Source organism: Nothobranchius furzeri, chromosome 4, assembly GCF_043380555.1.
Source record: "Nothobranchius furzeri strain GRZ-AD chromosome 4, NfurGRZ-RIMD1, whole genome shotgun sequence".
Classification (NCBI taxonomy): domain Eukaryota; kingdom Metazoa; phylum Chordata; class Actinopteri; order Cyprinodontiformes; family Nothobranchiidae; genus Nothobranchius; species Nothobranchius furzeri.
In genome coordinates, this window is record NC_091744.1 from 75,542,258 (window position 1) to 75,558,400 (window position 16,143).

A 16,143-nucleotide genomic window follows, 5' to 3' on the forward strand; every position below is an offset into this window, starting at 1 on the left:
CCCAGTCCCAGGGCGGACACTCTACCATTAAGCCACTGAAATGGTATTGCAGCTATTCTTCATTATGGACAAAACCTTTTGAGGGTTCTTTGAGGAATCTGTGGAAATCTACAGAACACTGGATTTCCCATGGAAGCTCTTATGGACACCCACATCCATCACCCTCCGATGACCAAGAGTACAGGCAGAATGCACACAGGTGCACATGATAGTGTGTGCTCATACAGAATGAAGCTAACTGTTATCTTCAGAGAAAAGGGGAGATTTACTGTTAGAAAATTGGTATGTTGTAATAATAATAACATAAAAATGTTGCCAAAGTGTTTATACAGGACAACTAATGTTGGCTATCTCTAATGTTGCAGGGTGGAGGCGAAGTTCACTGCACTAAAACATCACAGAGGTAGCAGACATGTAGCTCAGGTGTTCATGTTCTGGTGCTTTTTCCAGTTTGATGGGTTTGGATTTCAGTGCTCTACTTTTCATTTCAGAAGCCTGCAATAAACATGAAGGGTTTGTTATGTATGCCCACGGGTTTAGTTGTCTTTTTGTAAATGTTACCTTTTTTGTCAGCTGCAGGTATTGATGTGTTTACTGGACCAGTGATGGCATCATGTTGATAGATTGTTACAACAGCTTGTTCTTTACTGCGTTATTTCCAATCAAACTTTGGACAGGCTACCTAATGAAAGTGACAGAATGCAGCTGTGCAAACACTTTGTTGGGCCCAGTGTTGCGATTGTGTCTATCTGTATTTGAGGACAACACAATACAAATCCAATACAAGCTTCTCACTGGTGTCCCAGTGAGAAGCTTGTATTGGATTTGAATTACTGCGTAACAAGGTAGAGAATCAAAGGACGATATTGTATAAAAGCATTGCAACACATGCAGTGCTTTCACTATACAAATACCATCGAGTGAAAAACGAAAAGGATGACAGCAGTTTTGTTGTTAAAGAGCAAGTCACCCGCTACCAGAGACTTACTCCACTCCCATTGGATGTTTGAAAAATGCGCCACAAGGAGGCGTTGCCTGGCAGACTGAGAAGGCGGAGTCACTAACACACGCACGAGCGTCTGTCTTTCAATCATAGTGAAGACCATCCATTGACTTCCATTCATTTTTGTGAGTGTATTGTGCCTAACCCATACCCTAACCATAACCAGTGCCGAACCATTCCTAACCCTGACCTTAGCTAAAACTTAAGTGACCGTGTGAATTTTTTCCTGGCGATGGAGGCAGTAGATACCTAGATTGTTGCAATCAAGCAGTATTTTTGTGTTGGAGTAAGACCTTACCAACGGATCCCCATTAGGGTCAAAAAGCCCTGGGGAGTGCAAACTTCAGCAAAATGACAAGCACATCAGACTCCCTTGCATCAGTGGCAATGAGTAGAGAGGTAAATGTGTAAAACAACAATGTTTATGAATGGTGACATTTTTTAACCATTTGTTACATATTAGTAATTGAATTTTGTCCTCATGGGCTCGTAGAAGAAAACATGGCATCTAATATGGCGTCGCCCAGAGACCTAGACCCGCTCCCATGTATTTTAGAGCTGGTTTTTATGGTTATATATTAAGAAGCCACCAATATTTTTCAACAACTGGGCATCATTTCATTCATTTTCAACAACATTTTGATGGATATTTCCAGAGATAAACGATAATTCACACCATACCTCTAAAACCAACTGGTAAGCTTTTAAAAAAAGTGAGGACCAGAAAAATGTCCTCACATTTTAATGAAAATGGTACCAAAGTACCAGAACACACACACACACACACACACACACACACACACACACACACACACACACACACACACACACATACAGATCATTTTCCTTTTTTTTTTTTTATTTGTATTCAGAAACATCCCAGTTATACAAGAACTGAATCACGTTTCCATGGAACTGAAGAGTGCATTACTGACTCTCTTTACAGATGGAAGAGGGCAGTCGCAGCGTGCGCCTTGGCACGCTTATTGCCCTCATGGTGGAGGAAGGGCAGGACTGGAAGCAGGTTGAGATCCCCTCTCCAGATGCTGCACTTCCATCTGCAGCACCACCTACTACACCTTCAGGCCTTGCCTCTGTGGGGCCTCCAGCCGCTCTCCCTTCAAGTCCTCCTCCTATTTCAGGATCGTAAGTGTCACTTATTGGGTGTTTACACCAAACCTGTCTAATTGCTTGAGTTTACAATGGATTTAATCAGAAAAGGTCCTAAATAAACACCTGAATTCTCAGATCACAGCCTCTGGGTGGCAGTGGTTGTGAACATAGATTATTTTAACTTTGACAGGTTAGAAACAAGATGGCTGCATTTACAAGACTTGACAATGAACAAATAATGTGTTTGGAATCTCATTTTATTCACTGTGTAACAATGCTGTGTATGGTCCACCAAATATCCCAGTGAATAATTCTGTTTCAATTCAGTTTATTTATATTGTACCAAATTACAAGAGTCATCTCAAAGTAAGTACTCCAATTCAGTTCTGTTCATTACGCCAATTGGTTAAAGAATTCCTATGTAAGGAAACCCATTCTACTGCATGGATTGTAGCGACAGAGGAGAGGAAAACTCTCCTTTAACAGGAAGAAACCTCCAACAGAGTCTAGTTCAGTATAAGCAGCCCTTCACCCTGACTCACTGAGTCAGCGGTTCTACAGTTGAACTATAATTAAAGACTTGTGTTTTTAAATTTCAAAATCAATGGAAAGATCATCAAAAATATTTAGAGCTACTGCATTTGTTTGTTTTTTTACTGCTAAACTGTGTAACACCCCAACTTCTTTTTCTTTGTCAGGCTGCGTCTGAGTCCAGCCGCTAGACACATTCTGGATACCCACGGTGTTGACCCCAGACTGGCCACGCCCACTGGACCAAGGGGACTTATCACCAAAGAGTAAGTGTTTTAATGATTTAACAAAAAAAAAAAAAAAAAAACATGCTTGTTAGGAAGTGAGTTTTATACAAGGTTTCCTAATATATGCTTTTTTTTTCTTGTTTTTTTTTTTTTTTTTTTACTAAAATAATGTTTAGAATATGTGGTGGAAGTGGCTAGCTTAAAGAGCAAGTCACCCCCAAATAAACTTTTTTTGCTGATAAACTAAATAAACGAGTGTCTAATTGTGCTGCAGACCCGTGTCGTCAATAATTTGGCACTTCAGTGCATCTTAGTTCAAATTTAAATATTCTGGCTAAAACTGGCAGTGTTGTGCCATTGTCAGGTAAAAACTCTGCACTGTATTCTAATTTAAATCTGCCACTGCTATTGGCTAAGAGGTATGCTATGATGTAAACTGGTACATTATGATGTCACAATGCTGTCGTGAGCCTGTGTGTGTGTGTGTGTGTGTGTGTATTTGTTAGCAGCTCCGCCCTCTCGGTCTGCCAGGCAACAGCATGTGTTGCATTTTTCAAACATGAAGTGGGAGTGGAGTTAGACTCTGGTAGGGGTTGACTTGCTCTTTAAGTGAGTCCTCTCATATCTGTTATTTCATAAGTGATTTAAAAGTGAACTAGCAACAAACGAGCTAGCTTCTAAATCTGACGTACCAAGTTTCTTGAAAACTGATTGTTATTTGTGTGCCCTCTCTGGACTTTTACATGACCATCACATACTTAAAAACTCGCTTAAACCAGACCATGCTGACTTAGAAAAACATTTTATGGTTGCAGGTTTTGTTTTATGCCATTTTTAGCATTTGTTGCCATAGGAGGTGATGCGTACGGTATTTGCTTAATAAAATAAATGATCATTTCTTGCTATCGATTCTTATAATAGGCCATCACAACAGTTCAACTAGTCCTCAACTAGCTAAAAGGTCAGTGTGGCCCAAAAACTGGGAAGTGCTGCAAATGGAAAGTTTTTTTTTACCCCGTTATGAAATCCTCTAGCAGAAAGCTGCAAACACGCACAACTCTAATAAGAACCTGCTGTCACTCTGGGACTGATTGAATGTTCTTGTTACTCACCCAAACAGCCTGCTGGGGAATCTCATTAAGGAACTTCTGTTGCCATAGCAACCCAGTCTCCAGGACCCACTGGTGACCATGGAAACAAAGACCATATGCTCTTTAGTATTTGTGTTGGGAAAGGATGTGTAGGGGAATAATGTCACACACAGTATCTGAAACCGTTTTTGTTTTTGCATTCCTCATGACAATGCTGTGTGTTAAGTCCACTATCCATCAGCTGACACAAACAGAGCTAGGATGGGGAACTATTGGGCCCTACATGTGAAGTTAATATTTTATGCCCTTTTAACTATTCTTTTTTAATATAATCTTATCATTGATTTTCACAAAATGCATGAAGAATATATAAAATGTCTACTTTTTTTCAGAAAACTGGTCATTTAGCATGTTCAAGCAGTTAGAGGCCCTGTTTTTTTTCCCTACCCCTAAATGCTAAAAACACAAAACATTTACTTACAGTGAAGTAGAAGCAAGTCTGAGTGATATTATACATTTTTATCATCTTAGCTTGTTCTTGGTGCCATTGGAAGAAAAGACAAAGTGTGTGTCTTCACACAACAGCAATTCTTTTGTAGATTTTGTGCATGTGAGCGATGCCTCGGCCCCTTTTTAATATTCCAGTCACCCTCTCCTGCTCTTTCAGAAGCTCCTTTGCCTTGGCTGTCAGTTGGGGAGCGAGTGAACCAGCTGCGCAAAAGAGATCAGTGTCTGCTTGCTTACATCAATTTCACAACACAAATGTGTGTGTTTGCCATTTTAGTTCAGATCTATTCCTGATTTAGTAGAAATCGTTGTATCTCATTGGACACTGCCTGGTTATTAGGGGATTTTCAAGTTGGCTCTGTGTGTTCACAAACAAATATCAGGATCTGTGAAGGAAAGGAGGAGCTTGTGTGCTTGGAGAGAATAAAAACGGAGCTTAAACAAGGACGTGGAGAACCAAAACGTTGGCCTCAGACTGTTCATAGCTGCAGGGTAAGATCAGAGGCAGCTGGTCCGAACAAAAGAATGGATGCATATGGGTAGGTGGACCGCCGTGCACTGAACTGGAACCACAGAGATTCAAGCACCTGATACTTGTCCTGCCCAGCTCTAATGTTAGTCAACCATTAATAGATGTAACAGTACATCAGTGGCAGGCATGTTGTGGATTAAAAATGTTTATTCCTCTCAAATTTTAAAGAAACAATCCTATTTTTAACACCTGTGGAGAAACATTTGAAGTAAGAAACTTTTAAGTTGTCAAAAATAACACGTTTAACACTTATTGAAGCATGTTAATGGTTTGGTAGGTGTCTACAGGTTGCAGGGACACTAAAGCCAATGTTTTGAATGAACTAGTCCCCTGATGCTGCAGACACCTGATCCTGCTGCACCTGTTGGTGTGGTTGTGAGCCCAGCATGATTCTCAGGACACTCCACTTGCAGATAACCTGAAGTTGCCTTTCTGCACGCATGATGCAAACAGCCTGCTTTCTTCAAGCCCTTGGGGAGCAGGTGATTTAGTTCAGATGGTAATAACCAGGGGAGTTTATTTAAAACGGTGATAGCTAAATAAATGAGGACACTCAATAAAAATTGTTTAATTAGCTTTTCTTGTAAAACAACCTTTTAAAATGAGCAAACTGTATTCCTTCTGAGTGCCTCGTGCGTTTTGTTTTATCAGAGATGCCCTGAATCTTTTAAAGAAGTCCCCTGCCCCCAAAGCAACACCAGCCACAGTCGCACCAGCAGGCCCAGTTCCTGCCACACGTGCTGCCCTCACACCAGCAGCTCCTCCTCCTGCACCTCCGAGCAGCAGACCCAGCATACCTCCTGTCTCTGTGCCAGGAAAACCTGGAGCACCAGTGAGCAAAGTCAACCTTTATATCAACCATTTACTGTGCAAAACATTTTTATAATAACAGAATGTTTTTCACTAATTAAAGCCTCACTTTTCTTTGTTGTCACTTTCAAAATGTTCTCATTCAATTATTCATCTCTAAATTTCTTGATTCAACCTCCTCAGGGAACTTTCACTGAGATTCCTGCTTCAAATGTTCGCCGAGTGATCGCCCAAAGACTGACCCAATCAAAGACTACCATCCCACATTCATACGCTTCTATTGACTGTGACTTGGCCTCAGTTATGCAGCTCCGCAAGGATCTCGCCAAAGGTAACAAGGCCCACATGAAAACATGCATGTGTACATTTCTTCTCATCCATGTTACCTTAGATGTATCAGTGTTGATTTTATCTACGAAATATAAAAAATGTTTCATGTCGAATTCATTTTTGCGGACCAAAATTAAACGAAAACATATACGCCAATCGTGTATATCCGTTCTGAATGTCAGCCGCCTTTGTCTTCGGGGCGGCTCTGACGAAGGCGGAAGTTCCAGCCGATTCATGTCAGCCGAAGGTAAAGTAACATCTAATTACTTTACTGTGTTAAATAACAAAAAAGAAGATAATTATGACGAATTATTAAACATAACGATTAATTAAAACTGAGTCAGAAAACGGAGAAGATGGGAGACCGGAAAAAAGAGCCAATCAGCAACAGGTGGGACTAGACGAGAAAATAACCAGAGTCTGGAGTCGGCCGCTGTTTGAACACGCTGCCGCTAACCAGACGTCATCTACTGATGTTTATGCCAGTACAAGTCAAGTCTGAAGGGAGAAAATATCTGCAGCTGGGAGTAAAAGCAGCAGATGTGACCACCTGAAAAGTATTTGCTTGGTGAGTACACATCCGGGTTTCCCTTGGTCATTAAAGTGTTATGGTGTTAGCAGCAAGCGGGGGGGGGGGGGTTGCTGTAGCTCAGCAAACCGAACTGAGCTGACGGATCAGCGCGACGTGCATCTTGTCATTTTTAATTTTTTTGTGGCGCTGCTTCGGCAGTTATGATCAGCGTTCTAGCGGTGCTTTTGTGAGGAGAAACGTTCAGGTGTCCCGCCCTGATCAATCAGTCTAATGAACACTCCAGTAAATACACACGAAAACAATTCTTACCTTTAGTTTACCTCCACACTATCGCTACTTTTTCAAGTTTTGTTGGTATGTATTTTCCTGTCGTGTTTACAAATATTACTGCACATCAAACTGATTTGTTTATTTTTTTCATTTTGAGAGACACAGTTTCAAACTGTTGGTGTTCATTTTGGTATTTTCCAATAATTATTGTTATAGAAACAATTACAGATATATATTTTTATTGATCTAAAGTGTGAAATGTGAATTTTTTAATATTTCTTTACAGTTTCAAATAGTGTAGATAACATTTCCTTTACACAAGTTGAAAATTATTGCATCAAAAGAAAATTTTACATATTTTAGTCGACTAAATTAAAGCTGAAACTAAAACTAATGGGGTGACGAAATCGTGACTAAAGTTTAAAATCATTTTAGTCAAAAGACTGAAACTAAATTAAAATTTCTTCTCTAAATTAACTCATTGCATTAATTCACTGCCAGCCGTTTCCTGATCGGTAAAGCCCTCCACTGCCAGCGAATGTATAACCATTTGTGCTTTTTTTTTAAGAGTCTCAGAACGTTGTGCGCTAGGATGATGTCGACTTCAAAACAACCAAAACAAAGCGGAGACTCACCTCTTATATCAGGAAGAATCTGCGCATTTCGAGCTTTATCCGTTGTTTCATAATCCGTTGTTGAATTGTGATCGGCAGAAGCTTTTCCTGTTTGCGCCTCACTTTTTTCTACAGCAGCAGCCCAAAACGATCTCCTAACACAGTGGTTCCTAACCTGGGGGTCCCGACCCCCACAAGGGGGCGCCAAAGCCTCTCAGTGGGTCGCCAGGACCTCTCCACTTTAAGGGGTTAAAACTTCATTTATTACTTGTTTATAGCCTACATTTTGCTCACTTTTTTTTTCATGAGTGAAAAGTTTACTGATATTAAGACAGGAAATAATTAGTACAGAAAAAGTAACACACTTTTAAGAACATTTTGCTCAGCTCACTGTTTTATTTTCAAGTGCCAAAAGTTCATTAAAGATCGGACTGGTTGATTAATCACAGCCTTTACAGTAAATAATCTAGTATAAACAGTAATATACACATTTAAGTACATTTTGCTCAGTGTATTTTTTATGTGTCAAACGTTTATTGATATGAATGATTGATTTATCAGTGTTTACAAGAAACACTGTGTTCAGAAAAGTAATACAAACTGTTAAGCACATTATGCTCTGTTCGGTTTTGTTAATGACTTTGTTCCGTACTGGAGCCTACTATTACTGTTATCTATTAAATCAAAGCATATTAAAATGTGCTTGAACAATTTTATCATTTCTTAATAATGTTTGTACTGGAAGAGCGAATGGGAGGGGGTCGTCAAAAATTTTACTGGTAAAAAACGGGGTCCCTTGGGAAAAAGGTTGGGAACCACTGACCTAACACATGGATTTTCTGCTTCCTGATCACGTGACGTATGCGGATGAAGATCGGCTTTAGAGCCGAGATGTTTGTTGTCACGGTGCGGGGGCTCTTTCCGACGCCCACACGGTAAAAAAATGCAAATGACGACTTTAGTCTTTAGACTTTAGTCGTCAATGGCAGTGAATGAGTTAACACTGTGCTTAATGTGTCTTGGTAATAATTATCAGCATTTCCATTTATAAACACCAAAAGTTATTTCCCTCTGGCTCAAAGCGACACGCTTTCATCAGACCCGATGGCGTGCTTGTTTTCTGACAGAGTTCCACACAAAGATGGAATGTCACCACATAACCATCTCATCAGAGTTATCTGGGGCACCAACAAAGGCAAACACGCTGACAAACAACTGAATTACCACTGACCGGGTCTGGATCCAAAGGGAAACTGTTGCAAGTTACTCGTTATGCTTTGAACAAACTTCCTGTGAAGATTTGCAATTTTTCCACTTTTCAAAAGACTTTTAACTGCCTGAAGTTTCATCTTGAACGTGGATTGAAAGGAATTTTTGGATAATTTCACTCCTTTTTTAGGTAGAGGTGGTTATTTGAAAGAAAAATATTTAGTTGTTTATGTTAAGTTAGGTTTGCTTTGCTAGACCAAACAGAAACCACTTTAAAGTTCAGGGGTGACATCGCATTTGCTGCCTAGAATCATGTGTTCTCCCTTGAAGACGATTTAGAATCATTAAAGTCAGACAAACATTTGTGCTTTTTAGTGCCTTCATGTAGAAATGAATGTCTTTGTGCTGACTGGTTGGTCGGCTGTAACGGGAAAGCAGTGCACAGTAATTTCTATAAACCATTAATTCAGTCAGTGATCAAGTCAGCAGCCCTTAAACACATTTCTGAAAATCCTACATTTATGTAACCTGGCAGCAGCCAGATCTCCACGTGTAGCCCCGCCCCGTGTTGAGCCTACTCATTTCGATCTGGATCCTCTGCAGCAGAAACTGTCTGATAGAGGGAGGGCTGTCTGGTATAATATTTTGAGCTGATTGGAGGATGTGCAAGGTAGTGCCCGGCTGACACTGGCTACGGTAATTTGTCTTTAGCCAATCACAGTAACAACTCAAATGACGTTTACCACGTGTGCCTGGAAAACAACAACTCGCTTAAGCTTCATTCACTCACACGGCAATTACCATGTCTTCGGGCGATTTCTGCCAGTTTTGCTAGAAGAATAAGCGCATAAAGGGCCCCAGCGCTTTATAATCCTGGCGCGCCGCCAGGCTTTGCATGGTCATCTGCTAGGCTAAGCATGGTCCCCACCCCTCCTCCCCAGCCCTACCTTCTCCGCTGACTTGGACGGCGCACGGTAGCGAAGCGCGGGCCTCCCTTCCGCTGATACTGATGAGAAACGGCAGCGGAGCACAGCAAAAACTCTTGATTTCCCCGCCAATAACGTGTTTGCCAACCCAGAGTGCCCCTCCCCCAATCCCCCGTTCTCACGGACAAGAAACGGTGGCGAGTGCTCTTGTTTAGCCGGGCGCTTAATACCATCGTCAAAACTAACTCCCACCCTACAGCACAGTACTGACACACGATTGGATCGGCCTATTTTGGCCCAGAGTTTGGATGGTTTGAACTGGAGCGATACTAGATGGAAACTCCAAAGCTCACGATAATTCATCTTGCAGCGCAAGGTTAACATTTATGACATTTATAACAACTCTGAGTCAAAAGCTGATGTATAAACTACTTAACGTGTACATCTTGAAGGCAAATTGTCTCTTTGCGATGTTTATGTTAGAACTCTATATGGAGAAAAAAAAAATTGTTGTTTCAAAAAGAATTTTTAAAAATATTTTCTAACGTCAAACCTTCACTATTAAAGGACTTAAAGGAATATGAAATCTGGCATTTCCTGCTAAATTTAGGGTTCATGAAATTTCCTGGTAGATTTGCTGCTGATGAGGGTGTTCATGGGCGCGTTGGAGAGAACTGAACAAATGTTCATTAAATGAAAGCACTCAGCCAAACGAACTGGGTTTGTCTGGTTTTGTTCTGACTACACTTTACAGATGGAGAAATTAGTTATTTCTAACAACAGTTGGGTGACAAAATGCCAGTTTCACAACATATATCAGGATGTGTGTGTTGAAAGTGAAGGAGGGTAAAACCAGAACTAGAAAACGGGAACACTGTCAGCATTTTCCTTCACCAAGTCTAATTATTTTTGACTTGGGTGCTATAGCAGCAGAATAGTGTGGACAGCTCCCTATTTTTAAACATTTAGTTTAACTCATAATTGGCTTTATTTGGCCTGTGGTTGCCTCTGTGCCAAACAAACCGTAAATCTCTGGGTTGTGTGTCTGTGACGGAGGGAACAGGACGGTCATTCCAGACCTATTACCGAGGCTGTGTGTGTGTACTGACGGATTCTCTTGTCCGGTTGTTTTTGTGGCTCCTCATTGTTCAGGAGCAGAGCAATTTCACGGTTAGTTCATTAATCATCCTGCTCACAGCACTCATAACTGTCTGCTAGTGCCATGTTGGTCACTGGTAAAAGGTGGCAGGCAGTTGCTGAAACGGAGCACATTCTAGTGCCCGAGTCTTATGAAAGCTTATTTATGATCTTTAAATAAATAAAAATGTAAGTATTTTATTTTTTAATCAGTATTTTGTCATGAGGCTCTGCCCACTAAAACAGTGTCCATGGCCTGTCCTGCAGTTTTTTTCCCCACCTTCCTTTGGCCATCTCTTTCTCTTAGACAATAAAAATGTGTCTAATTTTTTAACAAATTTTATTTTTTCAGAACTACTTCCTCCTTCCTTTATCATTAAAATAAGCTCAACTGAACGTATTTATTCATCTCAGAGCTTAAATCAGGCTTACAGGTTATTTCTTCTTTATTTCCAGATCAGGTTAAAGTGTCTGTTAATGATTTCATCATCAAAGCAGCTGCTGTTACACTTAAAGTAAGTAAATCTACCGTTTTCTATTTCTTTGATTGGTCGGCTCTGGTCAAGCGTGTATTGTACTCGTCATTAAATATCTGATGACATTCAGTAAGCTTAAACAACTTCCATCAAACTGGCTGATTCTTACCTAAATGATCAAAAATGAACAAATCAACCATAGTATTATACATTTTTTTCCCAGTTTAGTAAGTTTTCTGCATGAACTCCCTCAAAAGATGATCAGTCAGGTCATTGAAAGGAACATCAGAGTTGTCCAGAAACGTCTGTTACAGTTAGTAACTGGCCTTTTATGAGCTGTGATTTCTGGATTAAACGTCATACCCAAATATTCCATCCGATTTTTATCAGATTGGTGTCTTGAGAGTTTGGAGGCTTGGTGAAAACTGCAGAACCGTCATTTGCTTGAACCCTCTCTAAGCACATTTTTCTTCACTATCAAACGATCTCACATGTTTCACTTGTTTTGTTACGCTTTTACCTAGGAATTGCCAGAAGTGAATGTGACCTGGTCTGATGATCGACCCCATGCACTTGACTCAATTCACATCTCTGTTGCCGTGGCAACCGACAGAGGCCTCATCACTCCCATCATCAGGGATGCTGCCAACAAAGGAGTGCAGGAGATCTCGGCCAATGCTAAGGTACAGAAGGGAAACATAGTCTTATATACTAGTACTTATAGTTTTGGGTTCTGTGTGGAACTTTTTTTTATACAGTGTAACTGTGCAAACTGGACATTAAAGATGTTTCCATTTTTTTGAATCATTGCCTGGAGATTCATATTTTCTTAGAACATAAATCTGTTCATTGTATTTTAAGACACATTAATATACAGTGTAATAGTCATTTGGTAAAGTCGTCATGATGGAAGAATCCAATACTTTATTAATGTGTCTGCAGATTGATACAAATATATGAAGGGTGTGCTTCACAGATCTTTTTGGTTTTCCTGGGTTTAGGAACATGGCTCATTTATACTTTGGTGCACCAGAGTTCTGTGCAAATCCCCCTTTTTTTTGTTACTTTAGTGCTCGTAACCAGTCTGTCAAGCTCTGTCTCTCAGTCTGCAGAAAAAAAAGCAAGCATTCATGGAAGCTGGCTGAAGTAATGTGTTTTTCTCACCAGATGTCTCACCCTCCCCTCTGGGTGTTGTCAATTCCCTTTCTTCATTTTAGCGGTGCACAGTCTGATCGTTTCCAGTAATATAAGCATTTGCTATTGGACATTTATTCGTTTTTTTCAGCATGCTTTTGGAAAACCCATCCCTGTGGCCCAGAGGTTCTGAATTTTAAACAATGTCTTTGTACTCTTTAAACAATTAAATTTGCCTGTATTTGTGTCACAACAGCCATCTGGTGAATGTCTATATTTAGCTATGAATTATTATTGATGTGGTTATTAGCTAAAGGCAACATTGTGCCTTCAAGTGCTATAGTCTTAATTTCCTTGCTTATTTTTTTTTTCATAGCAAATAATATAAAACATATGTATTTAATGAGATTTGCACTGAATAGTCAGCAATCAGTGCTGAACTAAATTGGCTTAATGTCCTCTAAAAAGCATTTAGATGTAAATGTCACCTTCGTTCTAACTTATTTGTTTATGATCTGTATCTGGTTCCTGAACTCTGTCCCCAGGCTCTGGCCCAGAAGGCTCGAGATGGTAAACTTCTTCCTGAAGAGTACCAGGGAGGCACATTCAGGTAAGTTTGATGCACCTTTTTAAAGATCATTAAAAGTAGGGATGTCCCGATCCGATCACATGATCGGAAATCGGCCCCGATCACGTGGTTTCAGACTGATCGGGACTCGGGCTTTACTTCCCGATCCAAGCCCCGATCCACAGTGGATACTGGGTTCAAATTACAGGAGAGCAACTTGGTTCTCCTTAAAGGTTGTCAGGCTCCCCTGATGCCCTTAACTTACACACCCAGAAGGAGCACAAAAGAGATCCAGTTTCTACCTTTATTATGTTACTTACATGGACTCAGAGATGCAGAGAGCGGCAGGAAGACCGCTGATTATTCATGAACGCCAGCTGAGTTCTGCACACGACCACAGTAACATTTTCTAAGTTTCTAAGTGGCGTCACCAAAAAAGTATATAATTAGCACACAGTCGTTCGTGTCCGTTCATTTTCTCTCTGGTAAGTTCTGTCTGTATTTGAGCATGATGTGTGGACGCGCTCGTGCTGCAGCGCTCGTCACTGGCGCAGCCGGGCAGCGCAGCACACACTCCGCTTTTTTTGCGGTCAATAGATCAATTTGATCTGCTAGTTAAAAAGTTACTTGTGAGGTGAAAAAGAAGGAAGCAGGCAGGAGTTTGTTCTGGAGGACTGGGAGATGCAGGAAGATCAGAGACAGACAGGAAAATAAAAACCAAGAAAACAAAACAAAGTTCTTAAAAAAATAAAATGTAGGTAGACTGATCCCACTACGCGTTTGTACCTGTATAAAGCAATAATTTATCAGCATGTAGTATTTATGTAGATGATACGATTCAGATCATCTTCAGAACTCCGTCCCATGCCCAGGGGCGTATCTAAGCATTTTGGGGGCCGAGGCAAAATAGACCCCTGCCAGGTATTTTAAGTTGAAGTGCGATCTGTTTTTATATTAGACTTTTTATATTTGCAATAAAGTCCAAAAGTGAAGAATTTATGTTGTTTATTGATTGTTCAAGCTACCTCACAGAAGTGATATGTTGTTAAAAATTAAAATTAAATGGTAATTAAATAAAAAAATAAGGAACATTCTGGAACTGTTTCTTCCTTTTCTTCTTATTTTTTTATGCATCAAAAGTATCGGATCGGGACTCGGTATCGGCAGATTCTCAAAATCAAATGACTCTGACTCGAGGGCAAAAAAACCTGATCGGGACATCCCTAATCAAAAGTGTTAAAAGTTAAGAAATTGTCAAACCTTTCAAAGTTTTTTTATATTCTCTTTGAAAATGAACCCCAACACTGACTCTTTTAAATGTCCCTGTCCAACTTCATTGACATCATAAAACTAATAAATAGCCATCATAAATTTAATCTCATATGACCTCATTCCAGTCGCTATCACGGTCCTGTTGCTGTATGTACAACTCACATTTTCTTTTGACTTGAACTTAACGTGGTGTTGGGCAGCACGGACTATTAGCTACTGTGAGATCTAACGCAAAAATTGAAATGGGGACTTTTATTTTGTAACAAAAAGAATATCATTAGAAATAATGGTGTCATTTACACACAAATGGGTTTTTGTGTCATGTGGGATCGGTGATTCTCTACAGAGACGCAGTCCTCTTTGTTCTGCTGAGGAGAGATGTGCCTCTCTGCTGTTCGTTTAATTTTTTTCTTCTGGGCAAAAGAGCTCATTAATGCAAACAGCAGAATGCCCTCTGGTCAGATTTACTGAATGTAGAAGTCTAAAGGGTCTTAAACTTGACTGCTACTTATATAAAAAAATAAATAAACTACTTTTTATATCATTACAGTCGAGTTTAGTTCATCCAGTTTTACTTTACAGACAATCTAACAAATGCATCATCTCTTTCCCGACAGCATATCAAATCTTGGGATGTTTGGAATCAGCGGCTTCAGCGCCGTGATCAATCCCCCTCAAGCGTGCATCCTCGCCGTCGGGACCTCCAGGACCGAGCTGCGGCTAAATGAAGATGACCAGACGCTGCACACCCAGCAGCTGATGACAGTTACATTGTCCAGCGACGGGCGGCTAGTGGATGATGAATTAGCCTCGCGCTTTCTTGATAAATTCCGTGCCAACCTGGAACAACCACAACGCATGGCCCTTGCCTGAATAAGAGCGATGGCAATTGTGATGGGAAGTGGAAAGATAAAGTTAGGTCTAAACATGTTTTCACAGGCAAAGAGCTCCTAAAAGAGCTGTGTTTGTGACTGATTCTCACCATGTTTTAATGGAGGTGGAATAAATCTCTGCTGGAGTATTAGAGGATTCTGGATGTTAAATATGTCCCAAATACCATAGAACCAGTGTTTATCTGCCACACTAGAATGATCAATACAACCTGCTTCATCTGTTTGTATTTTAAATCCTGTTATAACAAACGAGTTGGCATCCATAATGTATATCTGTCAATTATTTATTTCTGAACATCTGTGGCAAAATAAGCCACATTAATTTGAACCATTTGTGTTTTTATTTAAACGGTCATCGACTCTGTCCTTAAAACCCATATTTAAATAAATGAATTGTATATTTTGTTGTCAAAGGCCAATAAAACACTGTTCATCTATATCAGATTTTCATTTGTTTCACTAAGAGCTGCTTTTTTAAAACAAAGTAGCACAACTGATAATATGGTGCTTTTGTCCATTTTTCTTTCATTGGAGCCTGAACACATTAAATAATCACACGGAGGCCAATTAGGATAATTTGCTTGGCTGAATGGACAGGTCAGACTCTGCTGGCAGATGTTTATTGTTGCTGTAAGTACAATCAGAGCAGCTGTTGGTTAATATGTGCATCGCCACCGGTCTGGCAGAACATGTTCTAGACATGCACAAGAAAATTAAGCTATTCTTTCATTTGAAGAGATTAGAGGGAGACATTAAAAAATGTTCAAAAATAAGATTTGGGGTCTTTTCTAGGGAGAAATGGAAGATTTTTTTTATCCTTCCCATTTTCATTCAAATTTGTATGGTATTAAGTGTATATATTTTTTCTGTTGAATTAAATAATTTAAAAATTGTGCATGTATAGATTTTAAAGGGTACAGTCATAGTTTTGGTAAAAATATATATTTTTTACATATTTAACAACTTGG

General features: G+C 39.9%; 1 protein-coding gene across 1 annotated transcript in view; it reads left to right on the forward strand.

The window, feature by feature from the left end:
* The window catches only part of pdhx (pyruvate dehydrogenase complex component X), a 30,612-nt gene extending 15,000 nt beyond the window's left edge, over nt 1-15,612 (forward strand). The window contains exons 4-11 of the mRNA XM_015964823.3: nt 1,950-2,149; nt 2,815-2,913; nt 5,656-5,836; nt 5,998-6,145; nt 11,289-11,347; nt 11,833-11,991; nt 12,988-13,052; nt 14,900-15,612. Coding sequence (XP_015820309.2) covers nt 1,950-2,149; nt 2,815-2,913; nt 5,656-5,836; nt 5,998-6,145; nt 11,289-11,347; nt 11,833-11,991; nt 12,988-13,052; nt 14,900-15,155 — 1,167 coding nt within the window. The 3' untranslated portion in view covers nt 15,156-15,612. The remainder of the gene's footprint in view (nt 1-1,949; nt 2,150-2,814; nt 2,914-5,655; nt 5,837-5,997; nt 6,146-11,288; nt 11,348-11,832; nt 11,992-12,987; nt 13,053-14,899) is intronic.
* The last annotated feature ends 531 nt before the right edge of the window (nt 15,613-16,143 follow it).